Source organism: Grampus griseus (genome assembly GCF_964374135.1).
Source record: "Grampus griseus genome assembly, chromosome: 17".
In the NCBI taxonomy this organism is placed as follows: domain Eukaryota; kingdom Metazoa; phylum Chordata; class Mammalia; order Artiodactyla; family Delphinidae; genus Grampus; species Grampus griseus.
The window spans coordinates 52,393,386-52,416,123 of NC_139011.1; the positions used below are offsets into that span (position 1 = coordinate 52,393,386).

The following is a 22,738-nucleotide window of genomic DNA, read 5'->3' on the forward strand; positions in this document are numbered from 1 at the left end:
AAAAATCTTCTTGAAATAATAATAAAAGAACCTCTGGGATTTACACAAAATGAATTTGCCAAAGTAGTCAGCCTTGACTATACATAAGTGTAATTGTCCTAAATTCTCTCAGTAGAGTTTATTTATCTGAGCTACTTCATAGTTGCTGCATGGGGACCAGTGACCAGTGACAATGACTCATTATTTGCCCTAAAACAATTGGGAGGGAAAAGTCGGTGCCCATCCACCAATGCCTTTAGTAAACATCAGTCTTTAGCTACAAAATGAGAAGTTTGGCAATATTAAAATGTGCTCAAAGGTTTCTTCTGGTTCTAATACCATGACTCACTAATTGCTATCCATAGTGTGTCCTGCATGACCTCCACTGAAAGCGAGCTGGGGTCCCCCTGGGGCAGCTGGAATGCGGCCCAGCAACATCAGCAGTACATGCCTACAGTGTTTCTCAAATTGTGTGGCTCACAACAGTAATAGGTATCCCCCTCCTAAAAAAAGTGGGAAAAGGGTAATATGTCAGTAAATCCAAGAGCTGCTACACTACTTGTAAGTCCCAAGTCAAACCAACAGGTGTATGTATTAAGAGGTTACTGTATACCCATTACTATGCTAAGGATGGGGGTGAGGGGCATGATACAACAATAGAAGACCTTAGTGCTCATTATAAGTGTACCAGGTGATCCAATCACTCAACACTGAATATCTTCTATGCGTTGTAAATACAGAGGGTGGAGGGATGCAAAAAAAAAAAAAAAAAGGCGAAATAAATACCTAGCTATCTCTGTATACATAGAAGTATAAAACTGTATGGGGCAGACAGAGAGCAACAAAAGGCCTCAGAGGTTTTGTTTTGTTTTGTTTTTGCGGTACGCGGGCCTCTCACTGTTGTGGCCTCTCCCGTTGCGGAGCACAGGCTCCAGACGCGCAGGCTCAGTGGCCATGGCTCACGGGCCCAGCCGCTCCGCGGCATGTGGGATCCTCCCGGACTGGGGCACGAACCCGTGTCCCGAACCCGTGTCCCCTGCATTGGCAGGTGAACTCTCAACCACTGCGCCACCGGGGAAGCCCATATCACTATCTTTCTTAAACAAATGTCACCAGAATAAGAGCTGAATGGTTTATATTTACATCATAGCAGTTCCTCTTCAAGAGAGCCCATTAGATTGTAAATTACTTAAGGCTAAGAAAGTATTTGCTCTGTGCTAGACAGTCTCCACACACACAGATCTACATGGGGGTCACTGGATCTCAGTGTTCTCTGAGCACACTGCTGGACCATCTTAAGGGAGCAAAACTAATTCTCAGGAATACACCACACTTAATATCCAAGACTCTGGTATCGAAAAACTTACAATAAAGAAAATTACACTACGTTTGACCAGTATTCAGAAGACAGTGATGCCCACATTGTTACTTAATCCCAACCATGGGATACTAGAGATGGGCATAGGGAATTAGGTCAAATACAGAAGCACAAAAAACAGAGAAAGGGGCATGCTTTCTTTTCAATGTGCAAAAGGGACCACAAGAGGTCACTGGCTCAGGAGTCAGAAAAACTGGACTACAGTTCTGTGTCAGTCACACCATAGGTGGGTAAATGCTGCAGCTTCTCTAGGCCTCAGGGTTTTTCAATCGTTAAATCTAAGAGTGAGTCAATCACTTTAACCTGTAAGGCTGCTTCCAGTTAGTGTTCTATGACCTTAATTTAATTACAGTGAACATGACACTTGTTTAGGAACTGGTAGTTAAGGAGTAGGAAAAAAAACTTTTTAAAAGGGGAGAAGAGAAAGTTTATAACCAAGGAGAGAAATAAAAGGAAAAGGATAAAGTTTTCCAAACTCAGCCTCTATCTCCCACTATTGAAAAAGTTGTATCTGAAAAAAATATTTATTCAGTTACTCTCGCACTGAAGGAGGTACCTTTGCTTGAAATTGTTATTCAATCCCCCAACCCAAGATGACTGGAAAAAATAATGCATATCAACAAACAAAACAGAGGGCCCAGTCTATTAGGTACATGCAGCATAGTAAGGAAGTAAATTTTACTACCATCCATGGAATTTCACATTATTAAACTCTCAGTTCATATCATGGCAGCAAAGGGAATCAGCTTTTGGCCACCGTGTGTTTTTTTAATGAATTTCCAGATTCTTCAGTTATATTGAACAAAACCTAAATAGATCTATTGCTGACACCTGAACATGCAGAATTGGAGACAGCAGGAGTTAATATGAAAGTGTTGACGCTTGATCACTCTTTTCTTTCCTTGAACACAAGGAGCAAGTGCAGTTCTACCCTGTCCTCATTGCTACAAAGTAAGCAATCAACTAAGGCCCCTTCCTTGATTTCTCTATGAAATCTCACCTGTTCTATGATTCATAACAGGCTACAGAATTTACTTAACATGTGTTTCAGGTTATACTGCTTTACTAATCCCTTGGCTGCTGTGTATACATTTTAGAAATTAACTGATTATATTTTCAAGCGTATCAAATGAACAGTTCATCATAGGTGCACTGAGTGATGTGTTAATAAAAGTTAGAAGCAGTGGGCTTCCCTGCTGGCGCAGTGGTTGAGAGTCCGCCTGCCGGGGACATGGGTTCACGCCCCGGTCCGGGGGGATCCCACATGCCGCGGAGCGGCTGGGCCCGTGGGCCGTGGCCGCTGAGCCTGCGCATCCGGAGCCTGTGCAAAAAAGGTGACAACATCTCAGTATTGCCTCACCTTACGAAACATGCATCTTGGCAAAGTTAGCTACACAGTACATACCTCACCTACTTAAGTGAATCATCTTTTACCAAAAACTGCCTTGATAAAAATCAGAGCTGCATCCCCTAGGAGAAAATTCCAGGATGCTCAATTGAAAATTTTGTTAAGTTACAATAAAGACTCAGTAAATCTGCTGGCCAGCTGTGCAGCAGGCAGTTAGACATTATATTAAGGCACAGCAACCTGCTCAGATTGAATTCCCTTGGGGTTCTCATTCCCCTCAGGGCATTTTAAGAACTTCCCACCTTCTGCAATCTCCCAGATGTTGGACCAGAAATCAGAATGTCTCACCTACCCTTATTATCCAACTATGCCCAACTCTGAAAGAATGCTTTCTAAAACTTGGCTCCCTCCTCTTCTCAGCTGGGCACATGTACTATCTAATTGGGCAAGACAGGCATTTCACATTTTAATACTACATGCTCCTCTCTAGTTCATGGTGAACAATGACATGAAAATTCTTTCCACTTAAAACTGCAACAATTACAGAGTTTAAAAGCTTGGTTTGTCCTCAGGGTTTAAAAGTTTGTATGTTGAGAAAGAACTGTTGAGATGTTTATACACTTCCTGATTTCAAGAATATTCATTTTATGTTTGCTTAGTATACACATTCCAGCTGTTTTTAACTTTCTGGCAAATCGCTTTATATTTCCCAATCATGAACAGTTTAATAGTACTATTCATTCACTCAACACTCATTCAATAAATACTTACAGAATGCCTGTGTGTCAGACACTGTTCTAAGGGATTAGGAGTCAACAATGAACAAAACAGACAAATATCCCTGCCCTCATGTGGTTACACTGTAGGGAGATATATAGTATGATAGGTGATGGTAAGGGCTAAAGAGAAAAACAAAGCACAGAAGGGAAGCAAGAAGTATTGAAGGTGGAGTGTCATTTTAGTATTTTATCGACTTATTTTGACAATACCATTGAAAAATACTTTTTAAAATTTTCCCTTCTTTTTAAAAAATTCTGACCCCTAAGCAGATTGTACATTGGTTTTTCCACTAAGTGTTTCTAGAGAAGACAAAAGCTTAAACTTGGGGTGTGGATAAGTTAGATTGTGTCTACCAAGCAGTGCATTATGAAGCCATGCAATAAAGGCCCTGATGGTGAAATGACCTGTTGGAAAGTTGGAGGTTTGGGTGAGCTCCTGCATGGATCGCTCAAGGGGTGTTCTTCCTGTGGACCAGGAACACAGAATCTCTAAAGAAACCCTTTGCTCTTAAGATGTAATTTACATATTTGCTTTCAGTTGAAATAACTGAAAATATTAAATCTAACAGTTGTTTGTCTAATATAGAGAGTGTCATATATATTTAAGCTGTGTATTTTTATAAAGTAAGCCAAATACCAAGAAAGGGGGGAGAGGGAGCAGATAAATTTCTCCTTACAGTTAGTTGCAGATATCTATTTTAACATCTACTATCACCTTAGGGTCTAGAGGCATGGTAAACTAAATGCTCAGAGTATTCAAGTAGCCTGATGACAATGCATATTGCAACCACACTGCTGCTTTGGTAATTTTCACAGGAACCAGACATAATACATCCACTTGGTAAGAGGATATTTCAAAATTATTTGCCAAGATTAAGAGGCAGTATGTCACATTTTTCATGGAGAAACAGCATTAGTATGCTATCCATCTAATTTATATTGGTAAATTTGACTATTACATTGACTATTTTAATGTCTTTTTAAAAATTATGATTGCATACTCATAAGATGTTATAGATTAAAAGAATAAACAGTCTCTCCAAAAGAATCCCAATACCCTGCCCCCACAGCTTCCTCAACTATATTTAAACCAGCATAACTGGCTTAAATGTAGTTATCATAATCTTATCAAAAAGTAGAGTGGTGATCATTCTGTAAAGTATAAAAATATCAAATCACTGTTGCACCTAGAACTAACATAGTATTGTAGTACTTCAATTTAGTAGCACTTCATCATATTGTAATACTTCAATTGAATAAATAAATAAATAAATAAAACATATACATAATGTCTGCCTTCGATCATCATATTAGAAACTTAAATAATGTAGTCAAATAAAATCTATGATACTTTACTTTTAGGTACTAATTTAAACCTCCTTCTAGCCAGTCTTTTAACAAATCTTCTACCAAGTATTCTACCTAATTGTTTGGACTTTAACCCGATTAGCAATCCTTATAAGGTAAGTAAGAACATAAAGGGAAAATATTGGTGGGAAGGAAGCCGGCCTGTAGGTAATAATGGGTACATTAAAGGAATGGCCAAGTTTGGACTCTTCAAACTTGTTGAGTGCCACCAATGAAAGTAGTATTTATCCTTGCTAAAAGATCCACCTAAAAGATCATGCTTTTGATGAGCAGTGGTGGCTAGTCACAAATCCTTGAAGGTCAAATGTTATTTAATCATATTTCACATCCTACACTAACTCTCTTGGTTTTGCTGACAGGCATACTTTCTAGCATAATACATCACTGGCTAAAGAAAGTTTTGAAAAAGAAAGAGAAAAGAAAACTCTAATAGTAAGAAAAAAGCACAGCAATCACCAAGAAAGAAAGAGGGCAAGGAACACTATGTCTAAAGCTATACCAAAAACTGACAGGAGTTAGGGTACAGTATGAATTGGGTATCTGAACCCAGGCTACAAAGGAAATATTCAGGGCAAGAGTGATACCACTGTAAAGAGTATATAAAAATACGTAATACTTAGGTTGCCTTAAATTTATGTGGAAATGAAGACCATTGTCTATAAAGTGTTCACAGCTATAGGTAAAATTAGGAGAGGCGTTCAGTCATTAAGCAACCCTTAAAAGGCAAAAAACCATTTTGTTTCCCCCTTCCTGAAATCTCCTGTCCTTCTCCTTTCTTAGGCGCTCAGTCTGAGAGAAGAAATCCTGAAAGAGAACTGCACACTTGACTGTGGGGTTATGCCAGGCACTGTGCTGAATGCTGTGCAGTGCTGAAATGCGGCTCCCCCTCAGAGGCAGAGAGCCTTAGCATGGTCCAGTCCCAGACACCTACCTCTCAGAATGTTTTCAGCCCAGAGTGGGATGCATTTCTCCAATTCATCAGCTAAAAGGAACTGCCTTTTTAAAAATTCTCACAAAGGCAAAAGAGTGGCCCTGGGTACCATAGATTAATCTATTGATGTGCCTATAATTGCCATCATACATGTCATCTGTTCTCAGTTCTCCATTCTTTTCTTATCCTTTTCTGCCTCCCTCTACCTATGCTCTAGGCCCACACAAATTGTGTTTGGCTCTAGCTGGCAGCACTCAGAGCTGGAGTTTGCTGTCCTCAATTAATGACAACAGCAGGATATATGTAGCTATATATAGCTTATCACTATGTGCCTGACACTTTGCTAAGTGTAGTCCAAAAATGATCTTATTTAATCCTTATAACAACCCTATGACATAGGAGGTATTTTATCTCCATTTTACAAATGCAGAAACAGGCCGTAAAAGATTAAGTAACCTGCCCAAGGTCATACAGCTAACAAATCTCAACGTATAGATCTCATACCTAGGTATCCATCTTATCCCAAAGAGTAATAATGTTCTTTACATTAAGCCATAAAGCCTGTGCTCAGAAATCATACAGATGTGAATTTCAACTCTAATGCTACCACTTACCATTTGTGCAGTTTGGTAAATTATTCAATCTGAGTTTCCTCGAGTATGAAATGGAATAGCAATACCACTTAAGTTGGCGGCTGTGAGCACTAAATGAGCTAACATATATAAAAGTTGTCGGGCAGTGCTTGTGGGATACTGTAATCAATACTCACTGCGTTCAATCCCACCCTTCCTTCTATTTGATTATCAGTTATAGAGGCAGCCACGAAAAGATAACACCAAGGATAAGCAAAAATTGTGGATCATCATCAAGCACAACGTCAGTGGTAGGCTTGCTCGGTCTCCCAGAGGTTCTGGCACTGCAAAACTAATGTAACCGCACTTCCTCCACGCCCCTGGTTGCGGTGAGCCCCAAACAGAAGAAATTCGTAGCTGGAGCCTGAACTGGAGCCGCTAGGATACGCCATCTTGCAACCTCCTGCTTTACACCAAAATTAAGAATCACCTTTGCCCACCCCACCTACCTAGCAGCTTCCCCTGGAACCATCGCCTACTCTGAGGCCCACCCCATTCCTCTGGGTATTCGCTAAGGCAGAGCGGGACGCGTGACCCAGTACCTCTCCGGGCTAGGAGCTGCGGCAATTTCTGGGCGTGTCCCCCTTCCCTGGGCCGCAGGCCTGACTCCCCGCCTGGAGGATCCCGGGCACCGCCCGCCCAGGTGCACTAGCACCAGGTCCAAGAGGCGCCTCGCGGCCCGGAGCTGAGCCCGTAACTCTGGCTACACCGGGAGGCGCGGGGCAACCCTGGGTCTCGGCAAGCCGCCGACCTCGAGACCAGCGGATCCAGAGGCCCCGCGCGCCCCGGCCTATCCCTGGCCGCGCGTAGCCCAGGATGCACTTACAGCGCGAGGTCAGGGCGGGCCGAGTCGCGCGGAGCCTGCGGGCCCAATTCTCCCGACCCGGACTCTTCTCCTGCCCCAGTGGATCGGTGGGTTGCGGGTGGCCCGCCACTCCGGGCCCGAAACAGAAAGAAGTCCGCACTCACTTCTCCGTCTAAGGTGTAGAAGTCGCTCCAAGGTAGAGACCAGGCAGGTACACACCGCGGAACCTCCCGGTCGCCTGGGATTCACGGAAACCTGGGGCGGATCCGGCTGAGGGGAGGGGCGGGGCAGGGCTGAGGCCGGCTCCGCCCATCCCGGCCACTGCCTGCCCAGAGCTCGTAGACACTGATCTGTTCCTGTAGGTTGATGCTTCAGGGGTAGTATATCGCTTGCTTACCGAAAACTCCAAGTTGACTTAAGGCGTTTAAGTAAGTTATTTGGTGCACCAAAATAAGTTCCTGAAAATAAAATAAGTTATATTTGAGAAAATTTATACCACAAGCTGAACCAGGAAAGAACCAGCTTCAGCATGAAAGTAGTGAAATGCTAACTACTAACCATTCTTATTTAGAGCGCTTTCAATGTGCAACTATCAGGGTCATTTGATATTCTTAATTTCATTTAATCCTCACAAGTTTGTAACGGATTAGTGCCATTATCCCCATTTCGCAAGTGAGAAAAATATGACTAACTGGAGATTTGATAGCTAAGTAATTGGCCTATTTGCCCAAAGTCACAGATTCAGAGTAACCTCTAAGCGCCGCACTTGACTGCGACTTGATGCTGCTTGAGATTAAACTACTACGGAAAATATTGCTCCATCTGACTGCTTGAAGTTTGAATTTCTGTCCAAAAAAACAGGGACAAAATCAATAGGCAAACACATGGGAAAAAATATTTGCCACAAACCTGACATTCAAAAACAAGGGTTAGTATCTTAAGTATAATTGCCTTTAAAAATTGAAAAATGGGCAAAAGATAACTTTTTTAATTACAGAAGAAATGGAAAAATGAACCAAAGAAGAAATATAGACTTTTCTAAGCCAAACTTTTCTTTTAATCCAAAAAATGCGAAGTAAACACTTTTAAGTAATCGTATCAGTGCAAGTGAAGATTCATTCCTTTATTCAACACCTCCTGGGTGCCTGTTATGTGCCAAACATTGTTCTATAAATATTGTTCTATAGAGACTTGTGATAAAACAGTGACAGACAAAAGCTTCTACCCTAGAGGGAGAACAAATAATAAGTTATTAAAAAGAAGCAAAATGATTTCAGATAGCCATAAGTACTGTGAAAGGAAAATCAAAATGGAGTCAGTATTGCTAAAAGAGCTTTCTAAAATGGAGCCAGGAGTCCACTGAGGGAGTGTGACTTATGCATATCTCAGCTCAGGTGGAATCTTAATAGGCACATCCAGAACATCTGCCCAATGTTCATGAAAATCAAGATACTTATTAGACCCTTGTGATAGCCTATCCATTAAGAACAAGTATCTTCTTTTCTGCATCAGAATCAACCATAATTCTTGCCAGACAACTTAAACCAACTCGTAGTTTCTGCCTTTATAAGCCCCTGTCTCTTTCTCTTTCCAGAAACACTCTTCCGGTTTTACTCAAGTCTGTATCTCCCAAATTGCAATTACTAAGACCCCCAAATAAATCTCTTTGTTCATTGCAACCTTGATATTGATTATTGTTCACAGTACCATGAGGAAAGTAATACAGGGTAATGTGATAGAAAGGGACTTGGGGATAATAAGAAACTTTTCAGACAGGGAAGGTCTCTCAAAGGTGGTGATATTTTAGGCTTCCCTAGTGGCGCAGTGGTTGAGAGTTCGCCTGCCGATGCAGGGGACACAGGTTCGTGCCCCGGTCCGGGAAGATCCCACGTGCCACGGAACGGCTGGGCCCGTGAGCCATGGCCGCTGAGCCTGCGCGTCCGGAGTCTGTGCTACGCAACGGGAGAGGCCCGCGTACCGCAAAAAAAAAAAAAAAAAAAAAAAGGTGGTGATATTTTATGTGAGAACTGAAAAATAAGAAAGACCCAGTCCTGCAAAGATCTGAAGGCAGAGGAATGATAGCAGGGACAAAGGCAGGAATAGACTTAGCAAACTGCAGGAACAGAAACAAGGCCTTTGTGGTTGGAACATAGTAGGGAGGAAAGAGAAGTGTTTTATTTTGTTTTTACTAAAGGTTGGTAAAAATAACCTTTTTGTTTTATTTTTGATTCTGTTTTTACATTAAAGCGAAGGTCCTCAGGTACCACTAATTTAGTTACAAGTTTCAAAATTTCCAGAACACATAGTATCAATACCCAATTTTCATCACCTTTGTCTCCACTAAAATAGGGAGTAGAGACAATGAAATGGTTTTGTACTTTTAGTACCCAATAAGCAATCTCTCAATTAAATAGACAGTGCCATAGCTATTCAATGTACTTATTCATTTTCCTCAAACTATAGTCTAAATTCCATTCTACTTTTTTACTTATTCATTCGCCCATTTAGTCAACACATACTGAATGCATACTATGTATCAGGTATAACAAGGTTCTAGAAACAAAGAACAAATAGGCATGGGACTTAACACCTGGTGGAGATTTAAAGGGATGCTAAACTGAATGAGATATTCACAAAATAGTCTCTTGGCGTTCTTCTACCTCACTGGTTGTTCCTTTTTATCTCCTGTGCTTTTTGATCCTCATATTCCCAGTTCTTACACTGGAGTACCCCAGGGCTTAGTTCTTGACTTTTCTTTTTTCTGTCTTCATCCACACCTTTAGTTACCTCATCTAGCCTTACAGCTTTGAAATCCATCTATATTCTAAAGGCTCCGAAATTTCCAAATCCTGAAACTCTAGATTCCAACTCCCTACTTGTGAGTTGTATTAGTTATCTACTGTTCCATAACAGATTATACCAAACTTAGGGACTTACAACTAAGTAGCCATTTATTATATATAGCCTCTTTGTTTCAGGAATTTCAGAGAGGCTTAGCTGGGTTCTGGCTTATCATCTCTCATAAGAGTTGCAATCAGGTATTATGCAGAGTTGCAGTCATCTTATGGGGCTGGAGGATCTACTTCCAAGGTGGCTTACTCGCACGTTAACAGTAGTGCTCTTTGTTGGTGGGAGACCTCGGTTCCCTCTCCAACGTGTACCTCTTACTAGAGCTGCTTGAGTACCCTAATGGCATGGCCTCTGGCTTCCCCCAAGGCAAACAATCTGAGAGATCAAGGGAGAAGCTTCGTGAGTTTTATGATTTAGCCTCAGAAGTCATATACCATCACATTTGCAGTATTCTATTGGTCAAATAGACAAGCCTATATCTAACGTCAGAGGGAATCCCACAAAGGAGTAAATCCAGGAGGTAAGAACCACTGGGGGCCATCTTGAAGGCTGGCTACCACAGATGCCTAATAATCATTTCAAATTTCAATGTACAAGTAAACCCTCCTGATCTTCCTTCCCAAATCCGTATCTCCCACAGTCCTCTTTATCTCAAGTAATGGCAAAGCTTCTTCCAGTTGTTTGGGCCAAAACACTTGGAGACATCTTTGCCTCTCTCATACCCCACCCTAACTGGTCCACTGTGTTGGCTAATCCTGTCAACTCTACCTTCAAAATACACCTGGATTCTGACTACTCCTATTTTCCAGCCTAGCCTGAGTCACCTCTATTTCTTTCTACATTTCTGTAATACCCAGTAACTGCTTCCCTTCCTGCTCCCCTTCAGTCTATTTTCAAAACAGTCATAAGGATCTAATTAAAATGTAAATTAGACTGTGTCCCACATGATCATACAAAGAACGAAAGCCAAAGTCCTTACAATTGCCTACAAGGTCCTACATTACTTGGTCCCCATCTCCTCTCTGACCTTGTCTCTTAAGGTCATTCAAGACCTTAAGAGTCTCCTTCTTGCTCACTCAATCTAGAGTGGATTTATGTTCAGAGAAAATGCCACTTGCCTTCCCAATTTATGCCTTTGCACTTTCATTTCACTTGGCATGATATGCTCTGCCCCCAGATATTTTCATGGCTCATTCCCTCCTCCCCCTCAGTGAGTTCTTCTGTGGCCACCACCCTATTTAAAACTGTAATGCCTACGCAGAAATACACTCTACACCCCTTTCTGCTTTATCTTCCTTTTTCAGCATTTATCATCATTTATTATATCTTTTATGATTTATTATATCATTTACCTTGCTTACTATCTTTCCCCAACTGGAATATATGCTCCACTAGGAATTCACATCTAGAAGAATACCAGGCATATTATAGATAAGCAAAATATATTTCATTAGTGAATGAAGAAATTGTGCCAGGCCCTGTTATAGGCAAAAGCAGACATGTCATTGAGTTTATAGTACAGTGAAGGCACACATTACTAATTCTTATCAACTCTACCTCTAAAATATACTCGATTGACAAATAATCACAAATATAAAAATGAAATTATAAAATGTGCTTAGAGCTATAAAGAAAATGAAAATATATTAAGGGGAATCAAGAAAAATTTCTCTGAGGAAGTAATGTTTGGACTGAGAGCTGAAAGGTGAATAGGAATCAGCTAGGTCAGGAATAGTGGAGTGGGGTAGGGGGAAGGGGGAGAGTGCTAGGGTAGTGAAATGGGAAGGAATCCTGAAAGAAACAATATCACATAGGGAAGTCTGAGGCTCATGGGAGGCAAGAAAAGATACTGTGCCTGGAGCCAAGAGAGAAATACTACAGACTTAAAGAGACTAAAGAAACAGGACAATTAAATGCAACACATAATCAGGATTTGAAATGAGTTGGGGAAAAAATGGTTGTTATAAAGGACAGCATTGGGACAATAAGCAAAACTTGTATATTAAATAATAGTATTCTATCAATTTCAATTTCCTGAATTTGGTAACTGTACTGGGACTAAATAAGAGAACATCTTTGTTTCTGGGCAGGAAGAGTCATGATATCTGTAATCTATTCTAAAAAGGTTCAACAACGGAAAATGATAATAGGAATAGAATATGCATATTATATGTAAAGAAAGATAAAGAAAATGTGGCAATATGTTAACAATGGATGAATCTAGGTGAAGAATATATGGGATTTCCTACAACTTTCCTAAGGATCTAAATTTTTTTTCAAAATGAAAATTTTAATTAAAATTTTACTCTGGCTGACATATTAGAAACTCAGTCTCAGGATTATGATGGCATTCAGTGGTATAAACATATTATTTAGCAATACTGAGAAAACTACCAGTAGAAATATGTAAAAAAAGAAAGTTTGGAAGAGGATCTATATATCTTTTAAAATATATGTTAAAAACAAAGAAAATAGGGATATCACTGATGTAATCCTAAAGAAATACGGTTGATTTAACGGGAAGTGGTGGAAGGAGCAATCAATAGAAGAAGCATTGGACTAATTGTTAGAAGACATGGATTCTAGTCTTCTACCAATACCTACCAGCTAGGTAACCTTGGTTAATAAATCTCTTTGAGCTATAGTTCACTTGTTTATTAACTTGGGATACCACTTACTTCACAAGGTCGTTGGGAAGATCAAATGAAATAAAAGTGTTTGTTAATTCACTACATAGTATTGAAAGTACTACATAAATGTAACCTATTTTTTAAAAAACTATAACTATCTTCCCTTATTGCCCATAAAAAAATTTCATATAATCCATATAGTAGGTTTGCAGCTTGTGTTTTCTCCCACATCAAATCTGAAGTAGGATTCAAAACCTCTTCATCCTCTCCAAAAGAATTCCAGTCCAGTGAAAAAGCAATACCGACCTTACTGAATATTCTGAGGGGAAGCCAGGGGTTTTATACGACACATCCCAAAGCATACAACGCCATCAACCTTCTGTCAAGAGGCCTCCTCTCCCTAGTCTTTCTTGTTGGATCACTGTGGGCTGGTCATTCTTTGCCCGTCTCTGGCTTCTCCCTTCTCCCTGAGAAACTCCCCCTCCAGTCTCTTAATCTCTTCCATTCCCTTCTTTATGTAGAACAGTTTAATTCTAACAAGCGTTTATTTCCTAAAAGGACCCTCCAGTACCAGGATTCTCCCCACCTTAGAAGGCAGCAGAGAACTATAAATAACAAATCATTATTTACTTGCATACGGAAATCCTTGGGTCTGTTTCAGAGCTTTCAAGTCTGTTCTGGTGATCTATCCTTTAGCCAAAGCCAAAACAGACCCCCAGGACGGCCAAAAGCCAGCAGCCCGAAGGGCGCTATTTCCCTGCCCCAGTCCACTCGGCGCAGGCGCAGCAAGGCCACTAAGTCCCGCCCAATCGAGGTATTTCCCGCCCCCAGAAACCGTGGACCGGAAGCTGCGGAGAGGAAGAGGAGCGGGGCCGGAAGCCAGCCGACGCTGCTCTCTGTGGAGAGACTGGGGAGCCTTTCGCTCCGCCCCGCTTCGTAGAAGCCAAAGGGGTGAGGGGTCAGGCCTGCGAGCTGCGGATCATGGCGCTAGCCTTGCGACTCTGGCGCTCCCTTCCTTTGGGACGTAGCGCTGCCCCGGGACCTCGGCTCCCGACGGGTGCTGCTGGCAGCAGGGAGCAGTGCGTTCTTTGGCGACTCCGCGGCGCTGAGGTACCCTCGCCGTCCTGGCTCCCGCTTTCCTCCCCTACCGGCTGGGCTCCGGCGGCCCCTTCCTTCTTCAGGCTCGGTGGCCCCGTGTCACCTTAGGGTATGTGGTGAACTGAGGAAGGAGTTCGGGGCCTGGTGTGCCTGGAGCTCTCCCGGTGACCGCGACGGACAGGTCCTCTCCCTTTCGCAAGCCCAGTTCCTCTCTGAAAACTGGGGTCGGAGGAAGAGTGAGTTCCCCCCAGCCCCTCCCATCACTCCGGAGAATCTGCCTTATGCCTGTCTTCCCTGTGTAAACGCAAGGAGAACTGTAGGGGGGAAAAGACCTTGACCTCTGTGAGATAATTTTAACTTTCGGTGACGGCCAGATACGGTAATAGCACCTGAGGCTGGCAGTCTACAGGACTTTGGGAAGTTTGCGGTGTGATCTTGAAAATTCCTACGGCTCAGAACCAGAGATTTATGCACTATTTAGATTTAAAAATTATTTTTGAGTTTCTTGTTTCATCTGCATAACGTTAAGGAAGGATGTTGGGATGTTAGCTTGTCATCCCAATTTTCACATTTCTGTTAGACTGATTGGCCTAGGTTTATCTCTGAAAGGGGATTGAAGGGTGAGGGTGTGCATTGGATATATATCATTTGAACTAGGTGCTTCATTATTTTAAATTATTTTAAATATACATTTTTGACTGCCTGCTATGTGTTCAGAGTTGTGGGGTGAGGGAGGGTTGAAAGACAGTAAGGCTTGATCCCTTTCCTTGGAAGAGCTTATAGCCAGATGGGTTGATGTTAGATGATATGAGCAGAGGAATGGGAGGAGTACTAAGTATGAAACTAGCCTCAAGTTTCCAAATTAGAGCTTTGGTGAGTTAAAAATTTCATTTTAGTGGAATGATCCACTATTATTAGATAATAATAACATTTATTGAAGGCTTACTATAACCAGGCATTGTGTTAAGCATTACCTGGTTTAATTGTGTACTGAAATGTTTCCATGCACCCTATGAAATAAGAACTGTTATTTTATCCATTTTTTTAGAAGAGGAAACTGAAATAAGCTTAAATAATGTATTCAAGTCACACAACTAGAAAGATGTATCTCCAGATACTCCGAGTATCTACAGAGCACATGAGCTGCATATGGCCATTGTGCTAAAAAACTGAAAACTAGAGAAGCAAGATAGAAAAGGACAGAAAAAAATCACAGTAACGAGATACTAGAGAGACTTGTAGGTAATAAAACTCTGCTCTAAGCCAAAGGCAATAATGAAAATTCTTTCCTCCCTCTAAGTATTTTGAATTTTTAGGGAGGTGGAACTATTTATTATTACCAGATTTCCAATTTTTCATGTGTTTTCATAGCCTTATCATTTCTATTTTTCTTTTTCCTAGACCTTCCTCCCTGCTTGATGTCAATAAGTTGAGTTTGAGGTATTTATTCCCCAGGGGTTTGCAGAGATTGGGGGCTACTTTTGAGTAGCTCAGACTTCATTCTTCTGTCTTTTTCAATTTGTAATCTACACTACAAAACACTCATCTCTGAACGTTTATTTTTCAGCGAATTTGTACTGAGTGCTTACTATGAGCAAGACTATTCTAAGCTCTGGGGGTATATTGAACGTGAGAAACAACCCTTTTCTCACTGATCTGACAGAAGGAAAGGTAGTTATTGAGTAAATGTAATGAATGCTAAGTGTTAGGAAAAGGGAAGCAAAATTACACCTAATCTGATCTTAAAGGGAAAAGGGAAAGTGTGTAAGCGGTTAGAGATGTGATATAAAGACTTGATAAAGGGAAGATGAGGACAAAAGAATATGCCTGTAGAGAGAGTAGCATGAGGCTTTGAGGTAAGAAAAGGTGGCATTTTTGAGGAACTGAAAGTATGACTGAAGCCTGGAGTGGAAGAGTAAACTGAAATAAACCAAGGCTGAAAAATTAGGCAAGTACCAGTTTATTAGTTATCTATTATTGATAACAAATTATCACGAAGCATAATGTTTATTATCTCATGGTTTCTGTTGATTAGGAATCCACATGAGGTTTATCTGGGTGCCTCTAGCTGAAGATCTCTCATAAGGTTGAATCAGCCTGTTCAGTTGCTAAGGGCTCCTGCCAAGGCTCAACTTGAGGGTAAAGGGAAAATTCTGCTTCCAAGCTCATCATGTGCCTGTAGGCAGGCCTCTGTTACTCACCAGGAGGGCTTCTTCTCAGGGCTGCCTCAAGACACAGTAGCTAGATTCCCCCATGGCAGGCATGCAGTCAGAAGGAACACGTGAGAGTGAGTATCAAAGATGGAAGCCACAGTCTTTTTATAACCTAATCTTAGAAGTAACATCTTTTCACTTCTGCATATTCTGTTTCTTACAAGGGAGTCAGTAAGTTCAGTCTACATTTAAGGGGAGGGGATTGCACAAGGGAGTGAATAGTAGAAAGCAGGGCTCATTGAGGGCCATTTTATTTTATTTATTTTTAAATTGAGAGATAATTGACATGTATTAGTTTCAGGTGTACAACATGATGATTCAGTATTTGTATTTGTATATATTGTGAAATGATCACCACAGTAAGGCTAGTTGATAGCAATCTCCACACATAGTTACAATTTTTTTCTGGTGATGAGAACTTTTAAGATTTCTTCTCTCAGCTACTTTCACATATACAATACAGTATTATTAATTATAGTCACGTGCTGTACATTATATCCTCAGGATGTATTTATTTTATAACTGGAAGTTTGTCCACCTTCACCCATTTCACCTACCTCTTCCACACACCCCCAGCCCCTCTTCCCTTGCCTCTGGCAACCACCAAACTCTTGTATATGAGTTTGGATTTTTTTTTTAGATTCCACATATAAGTTAGATCATACTGTATTTGTCTTTTTCTCTCTCATTTATTTCACTTAGCCTAATGCCCTCAAGGTCCATGTTGTTGCAAATGGCAAGATTTGTTTTTTTTCCAATGGTTGAATAATATTCCATTTTGTGTGTGTATCATTTTGTTGTTGTTCATTCATTGATGGACACTTAGGTTGCTTTCATGTCTTGGCCATTGTAAATAATACTGCAGTGCAACATGGGGTGCATATATTTTTTAAAGTTAGTGTTTTTGTTTCCTTTGGATAAATACCTAGAAGTGGAATCGGTGGATCATATTGACGTTCTATTTTCAATTTTTGGAAGAACCACCATACTGTTTTCCATAGTGGCTGCACCAATTTACATTCCCAACAGTGGCGCACAGAGTGCCCTTTTCTCAAATCCTCTCCAGCACTGGTTATATCTTGTCTTTTTGATAATGGCCATTCTAACAGGTGTGAGGTGAGATTTCATTATGGTTCTGCTTTGCATTTCCCTGGTGATTAGTGATGTTGAGTACCTTTTCATGTACCTCTTGGCTCTCTGTATGTCTTCTTTGGAAAAATGTTTCTTCAGATCCTCTACCCACTTTTTTAATTGGATGTTTGTTTTTTTGCTGTTGAGTTGTATGAGTTCTTAATATATTTTAGATACTAACCCCTTATCAGATATATGATTTGCAAATATTTTTTCCCTTTTGGTAGGGTGCCTTTTCATTTTGTTCATTGTTTCCTTTGCTGTGCAGAAACATTTCAGTTTGATGAAGTCCCACTTGTTTGTTTTTGCTTTTGTTGCCTTTGTTTTTGGTGTCAAATTCAAAGTCATTGCCAAGACTAGTGTCGTGGAGCTTACCCCTATGTTTCCTTCTAGGAGTTTTATGGTTTCAGGTCTTACAATGAAGTCTTTAATCCATTTTGAGTTAATTTTTGTGTATGGAGTATAAGGTAGTGGACCAGTTTCATTCTTTTGCATGTGACTGTCCAGTTTTCCCAACACCAGAAAGACTGTTCTTCCCCCATTATATATTCTTGACTCTTTTGTCAATAATTACTGACAACATAGGCGTGGGGTTATTTCTGGGCTCTCTACTCTGTTTCATTGATCTATGTGTCTGTTTTTTTATGTGAATACCATACTGTTTTGATCACTATAGGTTTATAATTTAGTTTGAAATCAGGGAGCATGATGCCTTCAGCTTTGCTCTTTTTTTCTCAGGATTGCTTTGGCTATTTGGGGTATTTTGTAATTCCATAAAAACCTTAGGATTGTTCTATTTCTGTGGAAAACACCATTGGAGTTTTTAATAGGGATTGTACTGAACCTAAAGATTGCTTTGGGTAGTATGCACCTTTTAACAATATTAATTCCTCTAAACCATGAGCATGGAATATCTTTCCATTATGTCCTCTTCAATTTCTTTCATCAGTGTCTTATAGTTTTCAGTGTACAGGTCTTTCACCTCCTTGGTTAAATTTATTCCTAGGTGTTTTATTCTTTTTGGCATAACTGTAAATGGGATTATTTTCTCAACTTCTATTTTTAATAGTTTGTTATTAGTATATAAAAACATTTTTTGTATATTGATTTTATATGCTGCAACTTTACTTAATTCGTATATTATTTCTAACAGTTTTTTTGTGGAGTCTTTAGGGTTTTCTGTGTATGCCGTCATGTCATCTGCATGTACTGATAATTTTACTTCTTTTCCAATTTGTATGCCCCACACCTTTTTTTCTTTTCTTGCCTAATTGCTCTGGCTAGGACTTCCAATACTATACTGAATAAAAGTGGCAAGAGAGGGTATCCTTGTCTTGTTTCTCATCTTAGAGGAGAAGCTTTCAACTTTTCACTATTGACTGTGATGTTAGCCATGGATTTGTCATTTATGGCCTTTATTACGTTGAGGTACATTCCCTCTATACCCTCTTTGTTCAGAATTTTATCATAAATAGATACTGAATTTTCACAAATGCTTTTTCTGCATCTATTGAGATGATCATATGATTTTTTGGCATTCATTTTGTTAATATGGTGAATCAGATTGATTTGCAGATGTTAAACCGTCCTTGCATCCCTAAAATAAATCCCACTTGATCTTGGCTTATGATTCTTTTAGTGTATTATTGAATTTCATTTGCTAATTCTGTTGAAGATTTTTGCATCTATGTTCATCAGGGATATTGGCCTGTACTTTTTTTTTCTTGTAATGTTCTTTTCTGACTTCGGTATTAGGGTAATGCTAGCCTCATAAAATGAGTTTGGAAGTTTTTCCTCTTCTATTTTTGAAAGAGTTTGAGAAGCATTGGTATTCATTCCTTAAATGTTTGATAGAATTCACCATTGAATCCATCTAGTCCTAGGCCATTCTTTGTTGGGAGGCTTTTGATTACTGATTCAATTGCCTCAATTGGTAATTGGTCTGTTCAGATTTTCTATTTCTTCATGATACAGTCTTGGTAGGTTGTATGTTAGGAATTTATCCATTTCTTCTAGTTTGTTCAATTTGTCGGTGTATAATTGTTCATAGTAGACTCTTATGGTCCTTTGTACTTCTGTGGTATTGGTTGTGCTGTCTCGTCTTTCATTTATAATTTTATTTATTTGAGTCCTCTCTTTTTCACTTGGTGAATCTAGCTAAATGTTTGTCTATTTTGTGTACCTTAAAAGAAAAAAAAAAACCAAAAAACTCGGGTCTTCATTTTATTGATCATTTCTCTTGTCTTTTTAGTCTCTATTTCATTTGTTCCCAATTTTAGTTTTTTCCTTCCTTCTGCTAATTTGGGGTTTTGTTTGTTTTTCTTTTTTTTTTTTTTCCCAGCTCCTTGAGGTGTAAAGTGAGTTGTTTAATTGAAATCTTTCATGTTTGTTAACATAGGCATTTATCACTATGAACTTCCCTCTTAGAACTGCTTTTGCTATATCCTACAGGTTTTGGTATGCTGTATTGCCATTTTCAGTTTTTTCAAGGTGTTTTTTTAAAAAATTTCTCATCATTTCTTCTTTGAAGCATTGGTTGTACAGTAGCATGTTGTTTAATCTTCATATATATGTGAATTTTCTTCTTGTAATTGATTTCTAGTTTCATACCATTGTGGTTAGAAAAAATGCGTGATATGATTTTAATCTTCTTACATTTATTAAGACTTATTTTGTGACCTAACATTATGATCTGTCCTGGAGAATGTTTCCTGTACGCTTGTGTATTCTGTTGCTTTGGGATGGCATGTTCTATATATGCCCATTAAGTCCATCTGGTTAAACATGTTGTTTGAGGCCAGTGTTTCCTTATTGATTTTCTTTCTGGATGATCTATCCATTGATGAAAGTGGAGTATTGAAGTCCCTTACTACTATTGTATTGCCATCTATTTCTGTGTTTAGATCTGTTGATAATTGCTTTATATATTTAGGTCCTCCTATGTTGGATGCATATTTACAAACCTTATATCGTCTTGTTGGATTTAGCCCTTTATCGTCATATAATGACATTCTTTGTTTCTTATTACAGTCTTTATCTTAATGTCTGTTTTGTCTGACACAGCTACCCCAACTTCCTTTTGGTTTCCATTTGCATGGAATATTTTTACCATCCCTCCATTCTTCATTTTCAGTCTTTGTGTGTCCTTAAAGCTGAATTGTTTTCGTTGTAGACAGCATATAGTTGAGTCTGTTTTTTTCTGTCTTTTTTTTTTAAATCCATTCAACCACTCTGTGTCTTTTGGTTGGAGAATTTGGTCCATTTACATTTAAAGTAATTACTGATAGGTATGGATTTACTATTGCCATTTTGTTAATTGTTTTTTGGTTGTTTTGTAATTCTTTTGTTCCTTTCCTCTGCTTTTGCTCTCTTCCTTTGTGATTTGTTTATTTTCTGAAGTGGAATGCTTATTCTTTTCTCTTTCTCTTTGGTGTATCTCCTATAGTTTTTTTTTTTTTTTTTTTTTTTTTTTTTGCGGTATGCGGGCCTCTCACTGTTGTGGCCTCTCCCATTGTGGAGCACCGGCTCTGGACAAGCTCAGCTGCCATAGCTCACGGGCCCAGCTGCTCTGCAGCATGTGGGATCTTCCCGGACCAGGGCACGAACCCGTGTCCCCTGCATCTGCAGGCGGACTCTCAACCACTGCGCCACCAGGGAAGCCCTCCTATAGTTTTTTTTTAATTAATTTATTTTCTTTTTATTTTTGGTTGTGTTGGGTCTTTGTTGCTGTGCACGGACTTTCTCTAGTTGTGGCGAGCGCTGGCTACTCTTCGTTGTGGTACACAGGCTTCTTATTGCGGTGGCTTGTTATAGAGCATGGGCTCTAGGCATGCGGGCTTCAGTAGTTGTGGCACGCAGGCTCAGTAGTTGTGGCTCGCAGGCTCTAGAGTGCAGGCTCAGTAGTTGCGGCGCACGGGCTCAGTTGCTCTGCGGCATGTGGGATCTTCCCAGACCAGGGCTTGAACCCGTGTCCCATGCATTGGCAGGCAGATTCTTAACCACTGTACCACCAGGACAGCCCCTCCTATAGGTTTTTGCTTTGTGGTTACCGTGAGGTTTACATAAAACATCTTAGAGTTTTAACAGTCTACTTTAAGTTGATAGCAACTTAAATTTGAATGCATTCTAAAGCTGTATGTTTTTACTTCTCCCCTCCCCCTACATTTTATGTTTTTGATGTTGCAGTTTATTTCTTTTTATTTTGTGTGTCCGTTAACAAATTATTTTTACTACTAGCTTTATAGTCAATTAACTCACCACCTTTACAACATTAGATTTTCCCAATTTTCGTATGTATTTACCTTTACTGGTGAGATTTGTACTTTCATATGTTTTCCTGTTACTAATCAGCACCCTTTCATTTCAAATTAAGGAAGTCCCTTTAAGGTTTCTTGTAAGACCATTCTAGTGATGATAAACTTCTTTAGGTTTTGCTTGTCTGGAGAACTGTTAATCTCTCCTTCAATTCTGAAGGACAACTTTACCAGGTAGAGTGTTCTTAGTTGGCAGTTTTTCCTTTCAGGACTTTAAATATATTGTGCCCAACTCCCTTCTGGCCTGCAAAGTTTCTGCTGAAATATCTGCTGATAAGTCTTGGGGTGGGAGGGAAATCCCTGGTATGTAACACGTTGCTTTTCTCTTGCTGCTTTTAAGGTTCTTGTCTTGACTCTTTAATTTTCATGTGTCTTGGTGTGGGTCTCTTTGGGTTCATCTTTTTTTGAATTCTTTGGGCTTCCTGGATCTGATGTCTGTTTTCTTCCCTGGATTAGGGAAGTTTTCAGCCACTGTTTCTTCAAATAAGTTTTCTACCCCTTTCTCTTCTCCTTCTGGGACATCTATAATACAAATATTGGTTTGTTTGATGTTGTCCCTTAAGTCCCTTAAGCTATCTTCACTCTTCTTTATTCTTTTTTTTTTCCTTTGTGCTGCTCTGATTGGATGAGTTCCATTGCCCTGTCTTCAAGTTCACTGATACTTTCTTCCACTTCTTCTAGTCTGCTGTTGAACCACTCTGTTGTATTTTTCATTTCATTTATTGTATTCTTCAGCTCTGTGATTTCTGTTTGGTACTTTCTTATATTTTCTGTCCCTTTGTTGAAATTCTCACTTTGTTCATCATTCTTCCTCTGAGATCAGTGAGCATCTTTGTGGCTTATTTTGAACACTTTATCAGGTAAATCACTGGTTTCCATTTTATTAAGGTCTTTTTCTGAGGTTTTATAATTGGAAAGGATTGTAATTGGCCCCTAATATGTGTATTTAATTAGCAACCTTCCATTTAGGCCTAGCTATGAAGATAAGCTACTAGGCCTCTGTCACAGAAGGCCTGGAGGTGCATTTCAGTCTGTTTTCTCTGTACAGTAAGTCCCCTACATACGAACAAGTTCTGTTCTGAGAGCACATTCATCAGTTCAATTTGTTCGTTAAGTCCACCAAACTTAGCCTAGGTATCCAGCTAACACAATCGGCTAATAGTACCATACTGTAATAGATTTATAATATTTTTCACACAAATAATACATAAAAAACAAACACAAAAAATAAAGAAAACATTTAAAATCTTACATTATAGTACCTTGAAAAATACAGTAGCACA

At 39.7% G+C, this 22,738-nt stretch overlaps 2 protein-coding genes across 5 annotated transcripts in view; one reads left to right on the top strand and one right to left on the bottom strand.

Moving 5' to 3' along the window:
• The window catches only part of CPNE3 (copine 3), a 44,914-nt gene extending 37,440 nt beyond the window's left edge, over positions 1-7,474 (bottom strand). Inside the window, exon 1 of one of the 2 annotated variants that reach the window (XM_082674567.1) lies at positions 7,385-7,474. The gene's annotated coding sequence lies outside the window, so the exon portion shown is untranslated. Of the gene's footprint in view, positions 1-7,241; positions 7,337-7,384 lie in introns of those variants that run through there. The other variant, XM_082674568.1, reaches the window with a different exon arrangement.
• Positions 7,475-13,563: 6,089 nt separating this feature from the next.
• Positions 13,564-22,738, top strand: part of RMDN1 (regulator of microtubule dynamics 1) — a 42,038-nt gene continuing 32,863 nt past the window's right edge. For all 3 annotated transcript variants that reach the window (XM_082674623.1, XM_082674622.1, XM_082674621.1), the window contains exon 1: positions 13,564-13,810. In XM_082674623.1, coding sequence (XP_082530749.1) covers positions 13,682-13,810 — 129 coding nt within the window. In that variant the 5' untranslated portion in view covers positions 13,564-13,681. The remainder of the gene's footprint in view (positions 13,811-22,738) is intronic.